This window comes from Apodemus sylvaticus, chromosome 18 (assembly GCF_947179515.1).
Source record: "Apodemus sylvaticus chromosome 18, mApoSyl1.1, whole genome shotgun sequence".
Classification (NCBI taxonomy): domain Eukaryota; kingdom Metazoa; phylum Chordata; class Mammalia; order Rodentia; family Muridae; genus Apodemus; species Apodemus sylvaticus.
Window position 1 is genome coordinate 34,237,057 of NC_067489.1, and position 23,899 is coordinate 34,260,955.

Here is a 23,899-nt window from a genome sequence, read left to right on the forward strand (position 1 = left end):
CATGGTACCCTTTCGAAGCACTGGTTAAGTAACATCCTGCTGTCATCTGTGTAAGTCATGCATGATAAAACAGGCTCTTTCTAGCCAATAGCCAATCCAAAAACTTAGTAAAAGAATCCATCTGGTGAAGGGGAATCTCATTGTGCAAAATCTTTTCTCCTGTCCAATCTTGATGACTGGCCATTAGCAAGAAGTGTAGTTATCAGCAAATTATACATATTATAGAAGACAGAAGGAAAAACTCGCTGGAAACCATCAGGGACAAAAGTAGCCAAGGCACTGCACAGAGGTTTCACACACTTGCACTGTGACTTGCTAGATTTTGATATCTTTAAACTAAAGTATTTTTGTCAGAGGTAAGTTAGGACAGAAGGATATTTCACAGATTTCCTAGGCTTGACCAAACACGTCTACTAATTTGCACCTACAATTTCACGTCTGGGACAGCATTTTGTTTCTATCTGATAATTTTGTGTGCCTTGCACAGAAGCGTGAAGCATGATAAGATATCTACTTTGTCCCATAAGTGAATGACTCAGAATTACCCGTGGGGGAGTGAGGAGAAAGCACACTTCTACATAGCAAATCAAGCCATTGCAAGATGTACACTGTTTAAAAAAATAACCTTCCAAAAATGTACAATACAAGCAGCTATATGGGCAGATGAACGTTGCCAGACACAAGGAGTCTACTTCATTGAAAGGGGGGCATTTATGTGATAAGCATTTTTTTTTTTGCAAAGCACTAAGTCTTCTGAGATGACCAACTTCAAAAAGGAAGTATGTAAAAATAATAACAAGCTAATATTAAATGAATTCATTAATTTTTTTCTATGACTTCTGAAACATATGAAACAAAGTCACATATTCCTGGAGGTCTTGCCTTGCCTGTTCCTTGCTTCCCGTTTTCCGTGCAACGCACACTGCGTGTCACGCATGTTCTCTGTGAATTTGACTTCTTTCACTTCTGAGGACTCACGTCAGTCTGCTAAGGCTTGGCACATCAGAGTGGCAAACTCAAACTGGGTCATTCCTAAAGACAAATTCTGAGTTTGGAGAAAGCAAATTCGCCTGACATTGTGACCCTTTTGTACGCATGAAGTGTTATAATTTGACCAGAAGATGGCAGCATTTGAAAAGGAAAAAAAAATAAACAAGCGAGCAGAAGGCAAGGTTCTGTTAAGTGGGGTGGGAAGGAATTAAATGTGTTAGAATTTCCACAAAAACAGGAATGAAGGGCAGCAACATTATTGCGAACTGTAAAATACTTAATTATACGAAACACAATTTTAACAAGAAGTCAAGATGGTTCTTTGGTAGAAAGTAGCTGCACATACATCTTACAAATATTCTTTTACTGATTTTTGGACATTTAAAAGCTATGTATTATTCTTAAGCCTGTTCTAAGATCAGCCATCTAATTGTCGTATTTGTTTTATTTTCAACAATACTGAATGTCTCTCACCATCCTGACACAGTAACAGAACACTCTTTTATGTGCCTGAGTCTTATAACTTTAATTTAAAAAATGCACAGGGCAACCAATAGCTTTAGTTTTTGCGATATTTCTTCCAATCATACAGAGGATAGAATTACCCATAGTTCACTGTAATTTTGTTTCCTCTGTGAAACTGAGAAACAGACTAGGAAAATAATGATAAACATTACAGGCACTGAGGGGAACAGTAATGCAAGATTGAAATAGTTTTAAGTTGTATGCTTCTTGGTTTTTAATACATGCAGTCACAATTTTCTGGCTTCAGGACAATGCTTTCTTATTATCTGTCTGTCTGTCTGTCGTCTATTCATTCATTCACTTTATATCCCAATCACAGCACTTCCCTCCTGCCAGTCTCCTCCTCACAAACCCCTCCTCCTATACCTCCTCCCCATCACCTCTGAGAAGCAGGGAGGTCCCACCAGTAGAAACAACCTACCCTGTCACCTCAAGTCACTGCAGGACTAAGCACATCTCAGAACAATATTTTAATGACAAACACTTGTAGGTATTCTGTAAGAAAATATTATAGTTAATATTCTATTATTTCAACAAGTTTAAGAGAAATGTTCTTTACTCCCAAGTTTGAACATAGATAGTATCCTAGGGCCGTTCCTCCTGCCCATGCTGCTGATAAGATGGTCATCTTTATCCATCTGAGCCAGCCTGACCTAATTCTCTTGCCTGCTGCTTATCTGGCTATTAGAGATTCAGTAAGGTACTTAGCATCTAGAGATCTCCCTGAAGCTTCCAAATCTATACTCAAAATGAACCTGCCCCGAGCTATCTTCCTCATCTCTGTGCATGAGATCATCTGACCAGGATGAAAGGAACATCGTGAGCTCTCCTTAGAGCTGACAGAAATCAGACCCGACAACAGACAGACAAGCTGAGTGCTAACGCACACCTTTAAGCCCAGCTTTTGGGAAGGCAACATGGGAGACTTTGCAAGTTGGAGACCAACCTGGGGTACATTCTGGGCTGTGGTGCAGAGGCTTGCTTAGCATGTGTAATGCCTTGGGTTTAATCCCTACTATTGCCCTTTCTATAAGTCTAGGCAAACTTATCAACAATTATAGTTATTATTCCTGGAGTAATACTATGATCTGTTTTAAACCAGCAGTCATTGTATCCACATTTGGTATGTGTAACAGGGTCAGGTGTAAGTCATTGTACAAATGGTGCTGAAATATTTTGACATGTCACCTGATAACTATGCTCTCTGACACTATTTTTAAAAAAAACTTCTTTCATATTTTCTCCCTCTTCTGGTAATTATAAATCATACATCTTCGGAATGCCTGCATTTATTTTTACTTCTGGTGTATACAGTTTTAGGAATGCCAAAAGGACAGCATTATGACCTTGAGGTTTTAATATCCTTCCCAAGTGTCCTAAACCATTGATAGTATCATTGAGATAATGTGTTCCTAATGATCATATTACAGTTCAGGACAGATCTGTGCAAAATTAAAATGGCGCCCAAGCCTGAAGATGACAGGTTCAATATGGAAGTCAATTGTGATGTGGATTAAATTGCAGAACTTGAAAACATAGGTGGAGGGAATGACACCCTTCAAAGATACAATAGAGACAAGAATCAGCGTTAGGGTATAGTTCATGGGTAGAGTACTTGGCTACCAGGAAGATGGGTGTATGTTCAGTCTCTAGTGTAAACAGAACAGTTTGTGGCAGAGGAAGTTCAGTTTTTAGAGTCAGTGAATGAGGCCTGGTAGTACACAGCTTCATCCACTTTTCTTTCTTTCTTTCTTTCTTTCTTTCTTTCTTTCTTTCTTTCTTTCTTTCTTTCTTTCTTTCTTTCTTTCTTTCTTTCTTTCTTTCTTTCTTTCTTTAGTGCTGGCTGGAAATGTAGCTCAGTGGTGGGGGGCTCCAGGCACCAGGCTCATTTCTCAGTGCAGGGAAGAAAAAGGAATTCAGAAGATCTGGGTAAGAATGGCTTTGAAGTAAGAGCTAAAATATCAAATCAAATCAACTCTTGCCCAAACAGTATGGGTTTGTAGGGTACCAGTCCTCATTTCAAGGCTGATGGGAGGAACTTAAGGGGGAAATGATAGACAAGGAAGGCCCAGTGAATGGTGAATGCCCCTTGCAGTGGGAGGAACACAGGGCCATTTTTGACTTGAGCCACAGGTAGTAATGAGCCAAAGGAAGCAACTCTATTGATCCCAGCTGGAGTCTGGGCTCTGGCAGGAAAACGCAATGTCGCGCATTTGTCATGGACCATAGTTGGATCACAGGAGACAGTGATCTATCCACAGAAACTAAACAGAACTATGGCCAGACCTCAAACAGGAGACAACGCTAAGAATGTCATATAGTCCTTGTGGCTGTACTAGAAGTAAGTGGCCTGCAAACACAGGGCTACAAAGGCCACATTAAGAGAACTACAGATGAGGTCACTAATGTCACCCCTAATTGCCCCAGGCATAGTCTCCCTGCTTAGTTGCCCTGAACATTTTCCTAGAACTGGTTTGCTTGATCAGTAAAGCACAGTAAACAATATGGCATTAAATTCTCACAGTACCTGATTGGTCTCACTAAGGTTGCTTACTCTGGCGGGAGGGGAGTCTGAGAGATATTCAGCTGCCTCACAGAGAGGTACAAGTGGTACCTGAGTCAGCCATTTTTGAAACGGATGCTCTTTATCAGTGATTGATGCTTCTTAATGCTGTGATGCTTTAATACAATTCAGCATATTGTGGTGGCCCCAATAAAATCATTTTCATTGTTATTTCATAACTGTAAATTTGTGCTCACTTTGACAGCACAAAAATAATAAATAAAAAATAATAGTTTGTCATTCATATATTACCATTTGTTAGAGGGGAAGTAATTTGCATATTAATGAGATGGGCGTGCCTTTGCTTTTACACAAAGAATTAGGGAACTCTTGATGAATATTTAATACTGCAGGACACAGAGTGTCTTCAAAACTTTTCAGAGTTCTGCATATGTGTTTTTGTGTGTGTGTGTGTGTGTGTGTGTGTTGTGCAGCTTGTGCATGTGTGCACATGTGTGAGTATGCATGGGTATTTGAGCCCCACAGAGGAAGATATCAGTTATCTTTCCTGTTTCCCTCTGCAGTATTCCTACAAGATAGAGTCTCTTTCCTTGCTTTTCAGTTATGCTGGTGGTCAGTGAGCTTCAGAGAGTAATTTTTCTGTCTCTGGTTTCTACATCAGTGTTGGCATTACAGGCATGGGACCCTAACAGCTCTTTTCATGGGTACTGTCGATCTGAACCCAGCTCCTCATGTTCACAGAGTAAATGCTCTTACCAACTGACTCATTTCCCCAACCTAATATTTTTATTTCTAATCATCAATGGTGGTATTCACTCCTTGGCATGAGTATGGAGCTAAGAAATGAAAGGCGTATGTTTAAGGCCATTTCAGAAATTCTTAGAAATTCTGCTCTAATCCAAAGCCAAGCTTCATTTAAGATTAAAAGATAATAAAACAAAACAAAACTCAAGCAAACAACTCATACAGCAATTTTTTAAATCAGTCTAACACAATGTAATCCAAACATATGGTGATTTGAAACTTACATGCTGAGAAATGACAGAAAAAAAAAAGTTTAGTCCTTGCTCTCTCATAGTTAACTGACATGTTTCTGTATAAACACACAGCTTTTTATAGACGGTTAGAACACTGAAGATTTAACAGTAGTCTAGATTCTAAAGCAAGGTGTTGCCATGTTATCCCTTGGTTACATGGTATAATGTCATAGTCAGTGCACGATTTGCAGTGCTCATGTGTTCAGAAGGCTGAAGTGGTGCTATGAAATGTAACAGAGCCAAGTGACGCCAAAAAACATCACTTATTCATGACACAACTGATTCTGAATCTGTTCTTGGTTGCTGTGCATTTGAGACCTTCTACTGTTGCCAAATTGTGCCCCTCTACATTGGGCCTCTGCCCACGCCTGTGGGGATTATCTTGATTGGATTGAGGTGGACAAATCCACCCACTGTGCATGGAGTCTGTTCCTGGGTGAGATCAGGGACTGTGTTAGTGACAGAGGAGGTGGGGATGGGAAAGGCATCAGTCTCCATTCCTCTCTCCCTGCTTCTTCATTGAGAATACAATGTGAGCGGCTGCCCATCTTCAAATCTTGATCTAGAAGAAACCTATTCTTCTTTAAGTTGCTTTTGCCAAGGATATTTTATCACAGCAACAGGAAATGTAACTATGACATTATGCTATTTCAGTTGTTGGTGAAAGTCCTGGGAGTCTAAGATTTAAACGGGCTGTGAAGATGATATAAGATGCTCAGAGTGACAGACAGAAGAAGATCTTAGTGATCAAAGTTAACATAAGGTGGCCCACATTCTGAGAGAATAAATAAGCCATAACAGCTGGGTATCAGATAAAAAAAAATCTTTGGTTCCCTGGAGTCTAACTTCTTGAGTTCTTTGTATAACCCTATTAAAAAATGGGGTACAGATCTTAACAAAGAATTTTCACCTGAAGAAATTCGGATGGCCGAGAGGTACCTTAAGAAGTGCTCAACATCATTAGTCATTAGGGAAATGCATCAAAACAACCCTGAGATTTCACCTTACACCAGTCAGAATGGCTAAGGTCAAAAACTCAGGAGACAGCAGGTGTTGGCGAGGATGTGGAGAAAGAGGAACACTCCTCCACTGCTGGTGGGGCTGTAAGATGGTACAACCACTGTGGAAATCAGTCTGGAGGTTCCTCAGAAAACTGGACATGAGACTTCCCGAGGACCCTGCTATACCTCTCCTGGGCATATACCCAAAGGATTCCCTGGCATGCAATAAAGACACATGCTCCATTTTGTTCATAGCAGCCTTATTTATAATAGCAAGAAGCTGGAAAGAACCCAGATGACCCTCAAAGGAGGAATGGATTCAGAAAATGTGGTATATTTACACAATGGAATACTACTCAGCAATTAGAAACAATGAATTCACAAAATTTTTAGGCAAATGGTTTGATCTGGAAAATATCATCACAAAAGAATATACATGGAATGCAATCTCTGATAAGTGGATATTAATTAGCCCAGAAGCCCTGAATACCCAAGGCACAAATTGCATAACAAATGACTCCCATGAACAAGTATGGAGAGGGTCCTGATCCTGGAAAGGATCGATCTAGCATTTGAAGGGAATATAAGGACAGAGAAAAAGGAGGGAGGTGATTGGAGAATGGATGGAGAGAAGAAGGTTTATGGGACATATGGGGAGGGGGGATCCGGGAAAGGGGAAATCATTTGGAATATAAACAAAGAATATAGAAAATAAAAATATTAAAAAAAAAAGAAAGAAAGAAAATCTTTGTTCATACGTCTTTGTCTTTCACGGCTATCCTTCCTAGAATCGTGTACTCTTAAAATTAGGATGTTGCAATATGAACCAACCACAACCCCCAGAGGTCCCAGGGACTAAACCACCAACCAAAGAGGAGAGTACACATGGAAGGACCCATATCCAGCTGCATATGTAGCAGAGAATGACCTTGTCGGACATCAATGAGAGGAAAGGGCCTTGGTCCTGTGAAGACTCGATGCCCCAGTGTTGGGGAATTCCAGGGCAGGGAACCCAGAGTGGGTGGGTTGGTGAGCAGGGTGAGGGAGGATGGGATAGGGGGTTTTTAGAGGGGAAATGAGGAAAGGAGATAACATTTGAAATGTAAATAAAGAAAATATCAAAAACAATTGGTATGTTGCATTCTATGTACATCATTAGTTTCATGTACTCAATTATCATTACTTTTTCTTTTCATTCTTGCTCCTGATCTTTGTTGCCCATCTTACTTAGTGACTCTACTCTTTCACTTTCCCAGGGCATGCGTCTATCCGTGCTACTTCTGGTCACGTGACTGACCTGCATATTCCTTGTTTCCTGTCCTTGTTGTCTTAGGTCTTCTTGCTTTCTGGCCTAAATTTGTACGTCAACATCCGCCTGTCCTTCCCTTAGCTGTCTACAACATTCTCCAGACTTTGGATGAATTCTCCTACACTGCTTGTAGGATTCAAGTCCTTAAAGATAGAAATTGATTTGTTTTCTTGTTTAAAGACAGTTCCCACATGTTCATTAAAATAGTGCTCTGCTTCTCCCTTTTGTCAGTCTTTCTGTTTGCTCTGAAAGCCATTCCAGCTACACGCTCATAGCCACATGTGCCATATTTTAATGACACCAGGTTATTTACGATGACCTGTGCAACTAGCTCTTGGTGGTTTTTACATGAGATTCCCTGCTTCTTCCCCATGAGAAATCTTGGTGATTGTTCCATTGCTAGTTCCTCTCAGAAGTCTTAAGTAAAGGTTTTCCTAAGTAAATTTGAGAATAACATCCATTTGCTGTAAATTGCAACCTGTTTTCAAAACCAGATGTTCAGGTAACTTTCATTTGCATCAGCCTACAAAGTCGCTGAAGGCGAAAGCCATGGTGTGAGTAGTGGTTGATATTCTGAAATTCCCTTCTCAGATCCCATGGCTGCATTCCATGGTACTGGGGAATAGTGACTGCCAAAAGCTGCAGCTGCCTGCCCTGTTGGGAAATATCCTTGACCTGGAGAGACTACCTCATCCAAGGTTACATGATTTCCCAGGGGCTGCCAAGGACCAAAAATAGACTGGTGCAGGAATGGACAGCAACGGCCCTGTAGCTTCAGTGTGTGACAAGCCTGAAGAGCCCCCAAAGTCCCAGAGCACTATGCTGAGACTGCTGCCTCCCAAGCCCCAGAACATCATGCTGACTCTGCTGAGGTTGCAGTAATGCAGAGCAACTCAGTCTCCCTCCTGTCCATGCATGTCTGTGTCTCAGAACACTCATCAGTGGCCATCTCTAGGCAATTTCTGTCTTGGGGCTTGACTCCAAAGATTCTGAACAAGTCTTGTGTTTACGGCAGCAGCTCATGCATAGATCCCATAACTTTATAGCTTTTGGAGAAAAAAATAGCTTGCTCTTGTAACAGTAGTAGTGCTAGAGTTCAACTACATTAGAACTTAAAAGGGCATTTGCTTAATTAAAAATATTGGATGATTTCATACATAGATTGATTATATAGGCATATCCACGGCTAATAATTTGATCTTTTATCATTTGATTAAGATAATATGTTCAATTACCTTAGTATAAAAAATTAAGCAGTATTAGTAAAACCCTTTCCTTTGACAAACATGCTATTTTTGTTCTGTATAACTATCTGAGAAATATTTAAAATGAAAATAAAATATAGAGAGCTTCCCACCATAGTAATATCTAATGATATATTTAATACAGACAGAAAGCTATAAATATGTTACCAGTGGGGGAATGATCACATGGTTATGATGTATGCTCTAAATATCAAATACAAAATTAAATACTTGGTTAACATTTACTTGTGCAATCATTTTAAATCAAGATTCTATTTGTTTTGAGGTCTACATTTTTAGTTGGATATGATCAAGATACACTTTATACATGCACGGAAATTTCTAAGATTATAGAGAAAAAAAGAATTAAGAAATATCTTTTTAAACTCTACTTTATTCCTTTATTTATACAAAGTACTAAGAAGTATCAAGAATTATACCTAAAGCTAGAGGTCAGAAGCGTTGACTTATTCAGAGCAGCAGCATAGCCAGGTTAAGTGTGACCACTCTGATATAGTGGGCTCTCTCATGTTTCAGACTGGTTATTGCCCCTCCAGGGTTTTTGGCTCAGTGGTCTAGGAAGCCAAGGGATGCATACAGTGCGGCGCCTGTAGGGAGCTTCCATGTTAGAGACTTCCAGAACTCACACAAAAATCCTTCTCTCCTGTTTGTTTAGTCTGAGCTTTAAATGAAATTTGTGCTATGGATGTTCAAAGTCCAATGCTTAAAAAAAGATAAAAATAAATCCTACTAGGGTAGAGGGAAGAAAACCATGCTGTGCTGCACATGGTGTAAGCAGCACTCAACTGTTGGTATGACTCTGCACTTCAGAACTTGAGTAAAGGCTCATTTAGTAAATCACCATGGTCAAAACAGACTGGCATAACACTCACAGGAAGTGTATGGAGCTGCCCATAGGACAGGGATAGTTGGTTTCATGGACATCAGAGGATTTTCTCTGAGGATACATTAACCTGGTAGATCTGAGTTGCAGCACCTTGCTAACACAGTGGGAGCTCAGAGACACGCCCACAACAGCAGGGATAGCATCCAGCTACAGAGCACACAATATTGATTTGAAAACTGAGCACTTGGTATAGAAAATGCTCAGTAAATATCAAGAGCAGCTCCAATTTTCTCTTCCCCCATCCCTTCTTCCCTTTTATCTCCTCTCTTCCCTTCCTTTTCTCTTTTGTTCTCTTCTCTTCTGTTCTCTTCTGTTCTCTTCTGTTCTCTTCTCTTCTGTTCTCTTCTCTCTATTCTCCTCTCCCCTTCCCTCCATTCCCCCCTTTCCCCTTCCCTCTCCTCTCATCTCCCCTCCTCTCCTCTCCCTTCCACTCCCTTCCCGCTCCTCTCCCCTCCCTTCTCCTCTTCTTTCCCCTCCTCTCCTCTCCCCTCCTCTCCCCTCCACTCCCCTCCACTCTCCCCTTCCATCTCCTTTCCTCTCCCCTCCTCTCTTCTCCTCTCCCCTCCACTGCCCTCTTCCCATTCCCTCTCCTCTCCCCTTCTCTCCTCTCCCCTCCACTCCCCCCTTCTCCCCTTCCCTCTCCCCTCCTCTCCCCTCTCCTCTTCTCTCACCTCCATTCCCCTCCCCTCTCCCCTTTCCCTTCCTCTCCCCTCCTCTCCTCTCCCATCCTCTCCTCTCCTCTTCTCTCCTCTCCTCTCCTCTTCCCTCCTCTCCCCTATCCCCTCTCCTCTCCCCTCCCCTCCCCTGTCCCTTCTCCTCTCCCCTCCCCTCCCCTGTCCCTTCTCCTCTCCCCTCCCGTCCCCTCCTTTCTCCTCCCCTCCCCTCCCCTCCCCTCCCTTCCCCTCCCCTCCCCTCCTCTCCTCCCCTCTCCTTTCCTCTCTTCTTCTTTCTCTCACACCACTTTCAATAGACTTTTGAAATATTTTCCAGGTTGCTCTTGAATTTATCATGTACTCCACCCAGTCTTTTCCCAGCAACTCTCCTGCCTTACTTTCTCCAGTGCTAGTACCACAGGCATGCACTATCATGCCTGTGAAGGTTTCAGGGCACAGCAAGGATAAATAGCATACATTTACCTGCTTTCATACTATTGTATGATTTGAACTCTTCAGATTTACGACCTTCAGGACACTGAAATGCCTGGTAGATATTTTCATTTTGCTTATTTCTCCACTTAGAAATTGGGTATGTGGTAGACCCTGCCCACGGCTAGTCAAGAAGAACCTCTGTGTCAACTTTGTCTACTCGGTATTGAATATCCACATAGAATTGCTGGTTAATCATTTCAAATAGCTTCCATTGTATTGCAGAAGTAAGCAAAAGGACAAGAGTGGAAATATTTATTAACCTGTTAGCATCAGAGTAAAAAAAATATGGGAAGATACTACATGTATATTTAGAAAGTGGGGATAAGAAGGTTGGCAAGGGAGGCAGAAAAAACTGTGCAGATGGCTTAGAGGTCATAATTTCTGCTCAGTTTTGAGTTGTGCTTCTGGTTGCTGTGATGTGGTACGTTGGTGGCTTGCCATTCCATAGCACACAGAAATAACTGGATGCTGTTATTCCTTTTGGGTGAAAATATAAACTGTATTCAAGAACTCACATGGGCATGCATGGCACTAACATTTCTTATAAGAATAACAGTTCATCCGATCACATCTTGAGCTGTAGAAATGACTCTACAATGCTATTTACTTGTAAAGGTAAAATGCATGCTTATTGTTTCTTGACTTAATAAAATCTATGCATGCCATTTTCCACTTTGGGCCTTTCTTTTGGTTTGGGGAGTTTTCTTTCTGTCACCTTGTAACCAGACCAATGTAATCAAAGCAGGAAAGGGAGAAATGCATTATTTTAACCCCTGAAGTTCTTAAATGTTTGAATTCAAAGTTTGTTATGAAAGACCAGGATAATCAGGCACAAATTCAACTCAATCTTGGCAGACAGAAACCCCTAGATCAAAAATCAAAAGATCCCTATAAGGAGGTGCTGGTGGAGGCAAGAAACACACTCCAAAACAACTATTTCTGTGTCACTTGGAAACCCACAGGAAACAGATGTCATTTCTTACAGCTCACACACAGAATAGAAGGATTTTGAATTAACTTTTAAATATAAAAGCAATGACTGTGTGCTTCTCAAAACCCTGCATTAATAAGCTACATATTTAATTTTATTTATAAATAAAAATATGTGAGTGGAATTCATGATGCTTTTAAATTGTAGAACTCTAAGCAGCTCTTCATAATGATCAATGACTAATGTCATATTTAGGAAAAGTGTCTAGCTCTCTTTTGGAACAGTTTTTCTTTCAACAACGCTCCAAATTTTGCTGTTTTTCTTTCTCATAAACAATAATGATTTTCATGGACATAGGCAAATATTTCTTTAAAATTCCACATGCTTTACATTATTGCTTTGCTATGTCAGAGCAGAATTACCACATTAAAAAGCATGTACATCAAAGGCGCTTTTATAAGATGACTACATTTTTTTCTGAAATTGTAAACTGTACTAATTCAAATTTCTTGATGTTTGAGATGACTAAATAATCTTTCTTTAAAAATATGTGTGTTGGCACCAGGGATCCAGGAGACTCGAAGGCCTTTTGTGCACAGCACACCAGGAGAGAGTGATCTCCCAGCAGCACCTTCACTTCTGAGTGCAGAGGTGAGATCTCCACCTTCTATCTCTGGAGAGGACCAGCTAGGAGCGCACAGGGCATAAGATCGGGTGGGACAGAAGTCTTCCAGCTGCCATTTGCACCAGGGAGCCAGGAAACTCCACAGCCTTTTGTGCATAGCCCACCAGGAGAGAGAGATCTCCCAGCAATGCTTTCACTTTTGAACTCAGAGGAGTAAGGACACAGGATTACAGGTCCACAGCAGGAACAAACTCCAGCCAGAGACAACAATACCAACTAGCACCAGAGATAACCAGATGGCGAAAGGCAAGCACAAGAACCCTCCCAACAGAAACCAAGGCCACATGGCACATCAGAACCCAGTTCTCCCAACACAGCAAGTCCCAGTTACCCTAACACACCAGAAAAAGCAAGAGTTGGATTTAAAATCGTATCTCATGATGTTGATAGAGGGCTCCAAGAAAGACTTAAATAACACCCTTAAAGAAATACAGGAGAACATCAGTCAACAGGTAAAAGCCCTTAAAGAGGAAACACAAAAATTTCTTAAACAAATACAGGAGATCATGGGTCAACAGGCAGAAGCCCTTAAAGAAGAAACACAAAAATCCCTTAAAGAATTACAGGAAAATACAAACAATCAAGTGAAGGAACTGAACAAAACCATCCAGGATCTAAAAGGGGAAGTAGAAACAATAAAATCACAAAATGTGACATCTCTGGAGATAGAAAACCTTGGAAAGAATTCAGGAGTCATAGATGCATCAACAACAGAATACAAGAGATAGAAGAAAGAACCTCAGGTGCTGAAGATACCATAGAAAACATTGACTCTACAGTCAAAGAAAATGCAAAATGCATAAAGCTGGTAAACCAGAACATCCAGGAACTCCAAGACACAATGAGAAGACCAAGCCTAATGATATTATAGGTATAGACGAGAGTGAGGATTTACATCTTAAAGGCCCAGTAAATATCTTCAACAAAATTGTAGGAGAAAATTTCTCTAACCTAGAGAAAGAGATGCCCATGAACATACAAGAAGCCTTCAGAACTCCAAATAGGCTAGACCAGAACAGAAAGTCCTCCCGGCACATAATAATCAAAACACCAAATTCACTAAACAAAGAATATTAAAAGCAGTAAAGGGAAAAGGGCAAGTAACTTATAAAGGCAGACCTATCAGAATTACACCAGACTTCTCACCAGACACGATAAACAGATCCTAAGAGAACACAAATGCCAGTCCAGGGTACTATACCCAGCAAAACTCCCAATCATCATAGATGGAGAAACCAAGATATTCCATGATAAAATCAAATTTACACAGTATCTTTCCACAAATCCAGCCCTACAAAGGATAATTGATAGAAACTGCCAACACAAGGAGGCAAACTATACCCTAGAAAAAGCAAGAAAGTAATCTTCCAACAAACCCAAAAGAAGATACCCACACAAACATAAAAATGACATCAAAAATAACAGGAAGCAACAATCACTATCCCTTAATATCTCTTAACAACAATGGACTCAGCTCCCCAATAAAAAGACATAGACTAACGAAATATTTCTCATGTAAATTTTCCACTCTATCAGAAAATGTTTGTAGCTCCCCTTTTAATTAATTTAGTAATTTTTTATGTTTACCATTTTATCTGCATTATTTTTCATGATAATCTTCAATTTTAATCTGTCTTTCTATATATTTCCTCTATTTTATCAGAAATGTTTTCAATGTAAATCTTTGATTTTATCACAAATGTTTATAATCCCACCTTCAATTAATTTAGAAAGAGCTTTTTATCTACCATTTAATATGTAAAAATTTCCACGAAATAGTCAATTTTAATGTGTTTGTCTATATATTTCTTGAATTTTACCAGAAATACTTTCCACATAATTCTTTATTTTTATCTGAAAATATTTATAATTCCACCTTCAATAAACTTAGAATTATCTTTATGCCTGTCATTTTATCTGTATAATTTCCATGATAATCTTTAATTTTAACATGTTTTTCTATATATTTTTTCAATTTTATCAGAAATATTTTCCATGTAAATCTTCAAGTTTATCAGAAAATGTTCATAATTCCACTTTTAATCAACTTAGGAATGCTTTTATGCCTACCATTATTTTATCTATATAAATTTTTCTATGATAATATTCAATTCTAACATGTTTTTCTACATTTTCTACAATTTTATAAGAAATACTTTCCATGTAAATCTTCAATTCTGTCATAAAATGTTTCTATTACATATTTCAATTAATTTAGCAGTTTTACATGTCTACTACTTTACTCTTTAATTTTCCATGAAAATTGTCAATTTTAACGTGTTTATCTGAAATATTTTCCATGTAAATCTTTAATTTTATCATAAAGTATTTTTACTTCCCTTTTCAATAAAAAATTTTTTATTAAAAAATATGTGTGTCAGGAGATGAGATGATTCAGCAAGCAAAGAGTCCTCCTTGAGCCTGGTGACCTGATCTTGATCCTCAGAGCCACATGGGAGGGGGGACCTCACTCCTGACAGTTGCTCTTTAACCTTTGCATGTTTACCTGGGCACACACACTCCCATGCGCAGGTGAGTTTACATGCACACACGCACACACACACACACACACACACACACGCGCGCGCGCACACACACATGCTATTTTCTAAATGTACAAAAACTAAGAACGTGTGACATTCTGAAGTGGTATTTGAATTGCCGCCATTTTTTAATGCTATTGTAAGTTTTTTCCTATAAACCTTCAGTAAAAGGAATGCTGGCAGGTTTCATATGCAGAACTATGTCCTCTGCTTCAACTTTCGATTAAACCATGGATACCACTACATAAAATTACCAGCCTTGTTGAAAATTCTACATGACAATTGATAATATAAGACATGTTACAGGAAATGTGTATCACATGTTATTTACTATAACAAAATATAGATATTGATAAGCTAGTTTGGGGTTTAAGTTAACATTTTAGAATTTCAACCATGGAGCTTGCTTCTCCTGGGTTCCTGCCATTGTGAGTTCCTTTCCTTCCTTCCCAGCCCTGTAGACAACAAGAACATCTGTCACTGAACTGCTCTGGGGCAATGCATTTGAAGAAGAATTTGTGGTTCTACGGAAATGGCTAAAATATAAATTGGAGAACAACATAGTTTGGACCATGTCTTTTTAAGTGAAGAAAATAAAATAAAAGTATCTGTTTAGTTAGTTAATATGTGTGGGTCTATGTGTGCATGTGTACAATGCATGTGTGTGCATGTATGTATGCAAGCGTGAGTGCATGTGTGTGTTTGTGTGTGTGAATGTGGGCAGATTTTACCTACAGAGCCATCATCTAAGCATTTTTATATCTATCTATCTATCTATCTATCTATCTATCTATCTATCTATCTATCTTTAAGTCTCTCTTTGCAGGCCAGGTTACTCTTAAACTCACTATCCCCTTGTCTCAGCCTCCTAAGTGCTGACCATACGGGCACGTATTACCTTGCCTGGATTAGAACAGTGTTTCTAAGTGCCTTAAACTTTTGGAGCATTCATTAAGAAATGGGTTGATGAAAATGAACCAACAGTTTCCAAAGATGAAAGGCAGTGTCCAGTAAGTATTCTGAAAGTATTTAACAGGTGGAGTGATGACTCAGAGGATAGGAACACTATTGTTCTAGTAGAGGACCTGAGTTTGGTTTCTAGTAGCCACAACAAATGTTTCACCATTGCCTGTGAGTACACATTGAGGGGATCTGGCACTCTCTGCTTCTGCAGGCACATGTATGGATGTGTATACCCCCCCCACATCATACCACATCATACCATGCCATACACACACCACACAAACACACATACACACACACACACACACACACAAATCTTTAAAAACAGTATCTAACATCCATAGTCATCATGGAAGTGAAAATTTAAATCACTTTGAATCCCATCTCTCTTGATTCAGAATAGCTATCATGAAGAAACCTGAGAGCAAAAGTTGCCTAGTGTGTGGGGGGAAAAAAAGGACTCCTTCTATAGTGGCGGGGATATAAATAACCTAGTACAGCCATTATGGAAATCAGTATGGAAGTTTCTCAATCGTTTAAAATTAAAGCTCTCTGATGATTCAGCTGTACCATTCCTGGGCATCTTCCCAAACTCACAGTTTACCACAGAGATACACATAACATACTCATGTTATTGCTGTACATTCCACAATAGCAAAGAAGTGAGACCAGTCATCAACAGATGAAGGGATAATGAAACTGTGGTACACATACCCAGTGGATTTTACTAAAGAAAAAGGAACCAGGACAAAAATGAGAGTTATCATAATTCAAAAGGAAAGAAAGAAATGAAAAGAATTTCATTTCTAAAGAATCAGGAAATTGGATGGATCTAGACAGGATTAAGCATGGCGACCCAAATTTAGAAAAACAAAAAACAACAACAAAAACACATTCCCTATCATATTCAGATTCTAGTTTGTAGTATATATGCACACATATATGAACGTATGGAAAACCAAGGAAAAGGTGAAAAGTTATATTGAGAAAGTAAGGTAGGAAGAAGAAGGAGGAAAAAGAATCCATGTGACATAGGGTGGACATATGATAGAAGGACTGGGAAGGGATACAAGCAGAAAAATCCACCAAAATAAATTTGCGTGAAAATGGAACAACAGATCTTAATACTTTGTATGCTAATTACAAAATCAAACTAATAAAAAACAATGAATGAAATAAAATTAAGAGATAAAACCTAACAAAACAATAATTCCTATCCTTCCTCTTTTTCTGCCTCAAAACATGGATGATTTCTAGAGAGGACAGCTCTATTGACAACTGAATGTCAGACTGGAAACATTGCCCAATTCTATCATGCCAACAGTGGGGAAATGAATAGGGTATATGGACTGGCTTCTCTGAGTGTGTGTGTGTGTGTGTATGTGTGTGTGTGTGTGTGTGTGTGTGCGTGCGTGTGTGTGTGTGTGTGTGTGTGTGTGTGTGTGTAATATACATCCATACATGTGCCTACAGATTTAAATTTACTCTAAATTACTTTACTTTAAATTACTTTAATTTAAAGTAATTTAAAGTAATTTAATTACTTTAAATTATTTACTACTTACTAAAGAAGTAAATGAGAGCCAGCAAGATTGCTCTTGGGGCAAGGGCACTGCCAGCAAGGTTGAATGAATACCCGAGTTCAATACCTAGGACACACTTGGTAGGAGAGAACTGATTCATGAAATCTGTCTTTTGATCTCCACATATGCACATATTTATATACCCACAAAACAGAGAAATAAATGAAATTAAAGCATTTCAAGAAAAATAAACTATCTTCTCAATGGAAAATTTAAATCAATGGAAAAATTATAGAGCTCACATACATGAAAACAGAATCATCCTGCACTCATAAAAAACAGAAATCTTGGTAAATTGTTCACGCAAACCAATACTACAGATGATAGAGACATTGTAATCAATACCAAGACAAAAATGAGGGTCATCATAGTTCAAAAGGAAAGAAAGAAATGAAAAGAAAAAGACAAAATGTGTGAGCTTTCCTAAGCAAGTAGTGAAAAGCTAAGGCATCAGAATACTTGACTTCAAAATGTACTGCAAATATGGCTGCTATGAACATAGTGGAGCATGTGTCCTTATTGCAAGCTGGGAAATCCTCTGGGTATATGGCCAGGAGTGGTATAGCAGGGTCCTATGGAAGTGTCATGTTCAGTTTTCTGAGGAACCACCAGACTGATTTCCAGAGTGGTTGCACCATCTTGTAACCCAACCAGCAGTGGAGGAGTGTTTCCCTTTCTTCACATCCTCGCAAATACTTGCTGTCTCCTGAGTTTTTAACCTTAGCCATTCTGACTGGTGTGAGGTGAAATCTCAGGGCTGTTTTGTTTTGCATTTCCTTCATAGCAGCTTTATTTATAACAGCCAGAAGCTGGAAAGAACCCAGATGTCCCTCAATGGAGGAATGGATACAGAAAATGTGGTATATTTACAAAATGGAATACTACTCAGCAATTAAAAACATTGGATTCATGAAATTTGTAGGCAAATGGTTGGAACTGGAAAATATCATCCTAAGTGAGGTAACCTAATCACAAAAGAATATACATGGAATGCAATCACTGATAAGTGGATATTAACTAGCCCAGAAGGTATGAATATTCAAGACACAAGTAGCATATCAAATGACTCCCATGAAGAAGTAAGGAGAGGGACCTGATCCTGGAAAGGCCTGATCTAGAATTCTAGGGGAGTACCAGGACAGAAAAAAAGGAGGGAGGTGATTGGAGAATGGGTGTAGAGAAGGCTTATGGGACACATGGGGTGCGGGGGGAACTGGGAAAGGGGAAAACATTTGGAATGTAAACAAAGAATTTAGAAAATAAAAAAAAATGTACTGCAAAGCTGGTGTGATTAAACTACCGTGATTCTGACATAAACAGACATTAACCAATGAAACAGAACAGACTACTTCCCTCTATAATCAACTCATAGTTACAGCTAACTGATTTTGGTAAGTGACCAATTGTATATATTAGAGAAGAAATAGTCTCTTCAAGTTATTCTTCTATGAAAACTGAACAGGGAGGTAGAATAATGTTATAGATTCCTATATCCAAAGATATAAAAAATTGACTCAAAGTAAACTAATGACCTAATACTTTATGCTTATAAATTAATTGAAGAAAATATAAAGAAAACACTTTATGACATTCTTGGAGGTGAAACAAAGTTGATGTGGTTATTTGAGTAGAAATGGCCCCTGTAGGTTCTTCTATTTGAAAGCTTGGTCTTAGTTTGTAGAAAACTGTTTGGGAAGGATCAGGAGGTGTGGCCTTGTTGAAGGAGGTGCTTTACTAAGAGTTGTATCTGAGGTTTCAAAATACACAAGCTGTTCTCAGTTCACTCTTTCTGCATTATGTTGGTTGTCTCGATATGCAAGCGCTTAGACAAATGTCAATTATACCAATTTGATCATGGCCCAAGACATGCATAAAATTATAATAATATACCTTATAAATAAGCACACATTTAGAGAAACAAAGTCTTTAGAGAAAATGTGAAATGAGTTAAAATTGGCTGTAAGCATCACCTGCTTTTAATTATAAAATTTTCAGACAAATGGAGAAACATGTGACAGGAGAATATCCAATCCAGAGCCAACATCATCTGTCCCTCAGAATTTGTCTTGTCCTGGGTGGTATCCACATGGATACATATGCACAAGACTCTAGATTTGCACAGATGTGCAAACCCATTAAGTGGAATACCTAAAGTTAGTACATGTTAAGCCATAAAGTCTGTCTTTCAATCAATATATAAGAAGAATAAATTCCATCAAAACTGAACTACAAGGGGCTGGAGAGATGGCTCAGCGGTTAAGAGCACTGACTGCTCTTCTAGAGGTCCTGAGTTCAAATCCCAGCAACCACATGGCGACTCACAACCATCTGTAATGGGATCCGATTCTCTCTTCTGGTGTGTTTGGAGACAGTTACAGTGTACTCATATATATGAAATAAATAAATCCTTAAAAAATAATTGAACCACAAGAGCTTGTAGTGTCCAGATTGCAAAATTTTCATGTAGCATCTTTATATTAAATTATAGAGGATGGACTTAACACAAAGTCCACCAAAGACATAAAGTCAATGTGATGATCCACAGGGCTCCACAGGTCCTTAAAAAATTTCTATATAATGGCAGGCCGTGGGAGTTTATCATCAATAAAAGAACAGCATTCCATTAGAGTCTACCAATTAATACTTGTTGCTATTGACAATCTTTTTTACTGAATTCCACAACCAATACTATGTATGCCTTTTATTCTGCTCACCTAGCATTCTCACAGTGATGTAGCCTTTCCTTGCCTTTTACTGTTTAAATGCCTCTTTGATAAAATGGAAGACATTTAAAGACTTGGCTAACATATTGTTCCTCTGTGGTTTTTGTTTGTTTGTTTGTTTGTTTTTTTGTTGTTTTAAATTTGGCATATTGCATGGTATATGTAGATATGAATAGATAGATGTTCAGAACCAAATGGATCTGCATATAAATGACAAGGGGCAATTTAAGTCTTGCCTATGTAAATACTAAAGCTAGGCTTATCTGCTATTTCAACAGTGTGCTTTGACTCCTCTTAAATCCCAGTGAATCTACCATGTCTCTAACTCAGAGTATTCTTTTAGTCCCATTTTAGAACTGCCTTTATTTTAAAGACAGGAAAACAAACAGTACAAACTCACTTCCCCATGTTAAGCTAACATGGGGATTAAAAAAATAATACAGCTCTGTGATTTTCACAGAACCAGGAGAGGTTATTTTGGAACTGTGTGGACTTTAGATATTTGAAGCAGTAATTACATCCCCATAAACGTTACCTTTTAGAGTCAAATACTGTTTTGCCTTTGCAATTCAGATTTTACTTAAAGGGAAATATTTTTCTTCAGAATTTACTGTGCTATGCTATTCTGTGTGGCATTGTACACAGGGCAACAAGGGCTGTAAGTTACCACTGCATTGAATATTAGGTTTTGAATGTTCTATGTCATTGAATGTCCACAAACTATGATGGAGTGATTTTACATATCTGTAATTCTGCATATCATTATGTCATTCAGACAACATCTTATCCATTTATCCATTTAACTATCATCAAAGCTTAGAGGTTTTCTAATGAGTATGAGGTGTGGTTATGATAACAGTACTTGATAACTCTCATTTTACACTTTTGGTTCTTTAAAGTTCTGCAACAGAATTCATGGACTATATTTCGCATAATTCTGGATTCATCAGCTGCTTTAGTGAACGAAAGTACCTATTTTAATAAATAAGCAGCATACCTTTCTAGGGTGATACTTCAGTAAATAGTATCAAATTGATACAGCTAAGACTCCAATGGTCTTCTTTCCACACTGAATAAAAGGCTATCAATGCTTACCTCACTTTTGGCAACATTGACTGGGATTGTTGAGTCTGGGATTGTGCATAACTTACCATGGCTTTGGGTTTGGTTCCGGAATTGCTCGCTGGAGTGGATGATGGCTCGGTGGACTCTGAAGACAAATTCACCTGCATCTGATTTACGGCGATACTGTCTGTTCCACTTTCAGATCCTGATTCCAGATCCTGTTAAAAGACAAACAACTATGGGAAAAGGCACACAAGGGTCTCCTCCATGCCCATTTCCTCCCACCGGCAGCTTCCATTTCTAGGTGACCTCCAGTAACTCAGTATCACATAGGTAGCAAAGCACCTTCTAGACTTCCTCACAGGGCCTTGTGAATGGCAAGTGAAAAAAATTCTTTCCAATCTTAGTTTTAAAAGGACTGAAGCCCTGAGTGTCAGCAGAAAGAATAGAAACAGGCAACCTCAGGAGAAAGGAGGTTGAGGAGGTCCTCCAAAATGCACCAGAGACCTGGGAAGTAAGAGACTCTCAGGACTCAAAGGGAGGGGCCTTGATGAAATGATGGACAGTAGGGAGAGGGAACTTATAAAGCCCACCTCCAGAAGGAAGACAGGCCATCAATTGAGGGGGAGGGGGCAATCCCACAGTCACAACTCCGACTCATAATTGTGACTCTCTGAAAGAATTACAGGGATGGAAATTGAGAGGACCTAAGGAAAAGAAGGTCTAGAGACAGACCCAAAGTGGGATCCAGCTCAAGAAAAGGTCCCAAGCCCTGACACTATTTACTGAGGCTACGGAACACTCACAAAAAGGGACCTAGCATGACAGCGCTACAGAAGATCCAACAAGCAGCTGTAAGAGTCAGATGCAGATATTTGCACCCAACCAATGGACAGAAGCAGCTGACCCTTGCTGCTGAATTAGGGAAGGCTAAAAGAAGCTGGTAAGAAGGGCAATCCTATAGGAGGACCAGCAGTATCATTTAATCAGGTCCCCTGAGATCTCTCAAATACTGGGCCACCAAGCAGACAGCATGCACTAGCTGATATGAGGCCCCCAACACACATACAGCAGAGGACTGCCGGGTCTGTGTTCATTCAGAGATAATGCACCCAACCCTCAAGTGACTGGAGGCCCCAGGGAGTTTAGAGGTCAGGTGGGGTGGGGGGTGGGGACATCCACGTGGAGATAGGGGAAGGGGAGGAGGTATGGGATGTGGAACAGTTGGAGGGGACACAGGGGTTGGCGGGGTGGGGAATAAAATATGGAGTGTATAAAAATAACTAATTAATTAAAAAAGAAAAAAAAAAAAGAATTTATCAAGGTATAGTCAGTTTGTTAGGCTTTCTCTGAGCAGTGTTGTCCAGATCTTTACCTCTTTCTTTTTACTTCAAATGAATGTTTTCATCATCCCAGCCTCTGCTTCTGTTTCTAGTCTTTGTTATATAGAGAATTCATTCTGGGAATTTTGTAATTATTCCTACATTGGGTGAGTGGTTAGGGGAGGAGTCATTGCTTCATTGTATTCTGCGTTCTTCCTGCCAACGTGCAATGGAGGTGGTGGTGGGGAGGCGGAATGAAGCAGTTTCTCCCTTAGATTAGTGCTCCTTGGTGGATGGTCAAGTTATAATTATGACACCATCATCTTTTTATTCCATAGCACAGTTATCAAAAGGAATCGAAAGTGCAGATGAAAAAATATTATCATTACCTTTAAACACCAGAAAGCAAAACCAAACCCTAAATAACAACAACAACAACAACAGCAACAACAAAGCAGAGAAAAAGACCAAGTGTGACCTAGGAAACTGTAAAGATCAAAAGGTAGTTTTGAGGCTTGGGATGTGCGTTTTTTCATGCCTTGATCAATGTCTGATATGAGTGTAGAGGGAAATGAAAGAGAACCAACGATGGCCAAGCACATTCTGGGTATTTTAGTTCATCTGTCTCCACAAGAAGGCACCAGTTAAAAAGTTAACCTTTGTGTATATCTATCTGTCTTACATGAACCTGCCGTTGAGAAGTGAGACAGATTTCTTATGGTTTCAGCTGGGATCAAAACAGTCGCTAATTGTTCAGTTAGCTTCAGGCACTAACTTTCCTAACGTTTCTGCTGACCGATTTTGCTTTATTCCAACTCCACTGATAAACTGAAAGTATAGAAATGGATGTTACGTTTACAGTGGCAACAATTATGATGATAATCATGGTAATATTCTGTGAGATACTGTATGAAATATTAAAGTCCAGTCTACAGTCTATGTAGAAGTATAAAACATAGATGTAGACAAGTGATTTAATGATCATGTATATTAGTTCATGGTTTTTGGTTTATCTGCATAAAAAAAAGATCCCAGTCTAGTATGTAGGGGATACATAGCTTACTTTCTGAAATGGAGACAAAAATATGGTATTTGATAGACATCTCAGCTTTGATTTCCTACTTAATACATGGGGACTGAGAAAAATTGAATGGTGCTCTAGAGAAGGGAGAAGTTAAAAGCAGGCAAGATTAACAACTCATTGCAAAAAACTTAAAAAAAAATCCAACCTCCAGACCCCATGAATGTTAAAGAGGCACCCAGGACCTCATAAAAAAATAAGACATTTCTGGCTTAAAGGTGCTAGAGAAAATGAATGTGAAATTTTAATTTGGCTGGAATATTGGAAACAGGATTTATCTATTATTTCTATAAGAGGTTCTATAGATTGCCTTTCTAT

At 39.1% G+C, this 23,899-nt stretch overlaps 1 protein-coding gene across 1 annotated transcript in view; it reads right to left on the bottom strand.

The window, feature by feature from the left end:
• LOC127668433 (rho GTPase-activating protein 7-like) overlaps window positions 1-23,899 on the bottom strand; it is a 392,875-nt gene that overhangs the window by 271,984 nt on the left and 96,992 nt on the right. The window contains 1 exon segment of the mRNA XM_052162055.1: window positions 21,265-21,396. Within this exon segment, the coding sequence (XP_052018015.1) occupies window positions 21,265-21,396 (132 nt within the window).